General features: G+C 47.8%; 1 protein-coding gene across 15 annotated transcripts in view; it reads left to right on the top strand.

The window, feature by feature from the left end:
• Window positions 1-12: 12 nt before the first annotated feature.
• tcf7 (transcription factor 7) overlaps window positions 13-976 on the top strand; it is a 71,405-nt gene continuing 70,441 nt past the window's right edge. For 7 of the 15 annotated variants that reach the window (XM_032533122.1, XM_032533117.1, XM_032533120.1 and 4 more), the window contains exons 1-2: window positions 13-493; window positions 788-857. In XM_032533122.1, the coding sequence (XP_032389013.1) occupies window positions 311-493; window positions 788-857 (253 nt within the window). In that variant the 5' untranslated portion in view covers window positions 13-310. The remainder of the gene's footprint in view (window positions 494-787; window positions 858-976) is intronic. The other 8 variants (XM_032533123.1, XM_032533121.1, XM_032533128.1 and 5 more) reach the window with 2 other exon arrangements.

Below are 976 nucleotides of genomic sequence, written 5' to 3'. Positions count from 1 at the left end.
CCAACAAGTCATCGGACCTGTCAATCATCCGGTCGGCGCCCTTTGATGTCGGGGCTCTTCGCCTTGTCTTGGGCTCAAATGAGCTGTTTGCTGTTGTAGGGAAACATTAGTCCTCTACCAACCAGCCAGCCGGGGACGGCACATCTCAACTTTTTTTTTTTACTGTGTGTGGTGGGGGTTTCTACACTTTGGAGGCGCCCCAGACTGAGGAGTTTTAACAAAGTCCCTTAATTCTTTTCTTTATATACTTTTTTTTTGTTGTTGTTCTTTTTAAGTGTATAATATCGCAAAGGAGGAGGGAGAAGAAGACATGCCTCAGCTCAGCAGCGGCGGCGGGGACGACCTGGGAGCGAATGATGAGATGATAGCGTTTAAAGACGAAGGAGAGCAAGAGGAGAAAATCCAAGAAAACGCGTTCACGGAGAGAGACCTGGCCGACCTCAAGTCCTCTCTGGTGAACGAGTCGGAAATAAATCAAAGTCCGAACGCAGCGGTAGGTGGCATATAGTGTGTGTGAGTGGATATACGTTAACACGGAAAGAGTGTGAGAAAGCTTGTTTTATTTTACACGCTGCTGACAATTAACAGCGTTAGCCTTAAACCCCGCTATGAATTGCCTTCAGGGCAACAGTAGTAACAACCCGCACACCTTAAAGTCTGATAAGGTTGCTTTAAAGTTACCCTCACTCTTTTTGACACTGCAAAACGTTTGGTTATTTGTCCTCGTCTTTTTCTTTACTTTTTTGGGGGAGTATCTGACCCCGGGTTTGTTGTCGGTTCCTTCCAGGCGGTGAGACGGGGACAGCAGGGCGAACAGAGGGGCTTCCCAGAAAAACACCGGGTGCATCATGACGGAGGTAAGATGAAAACTATAACACACTCGCGCTCGTGCGGTTTGAGTAGCCACTGCTATCTCAAAAACGCGTGAGAAGCGATAAAGACCCCCCCCCCACCAATTGTGTCAAACTAAGGAGTA

This window comes from Etheostoma spectabile, chromosome 13 (assembly GCF_008692095.1).
Source record: "Etheostoma spectabile isolate EspeVRDwgs_2016 chromosome 13, UIUC_Espe_1.0, whole genome shotgun sequence".
In the NCBI taxonomy this organism is placed as follows: Eukaryota; Metazoa; Chordata; class Actinopteri; order Perciformes; family Percidae; genus Etheostoma; species Etheostoma spectabile.
Note: the sequence above shows the minus strand (reverse complement) of the source record. Positions and strands in the feature narration are given on the sequence as shown.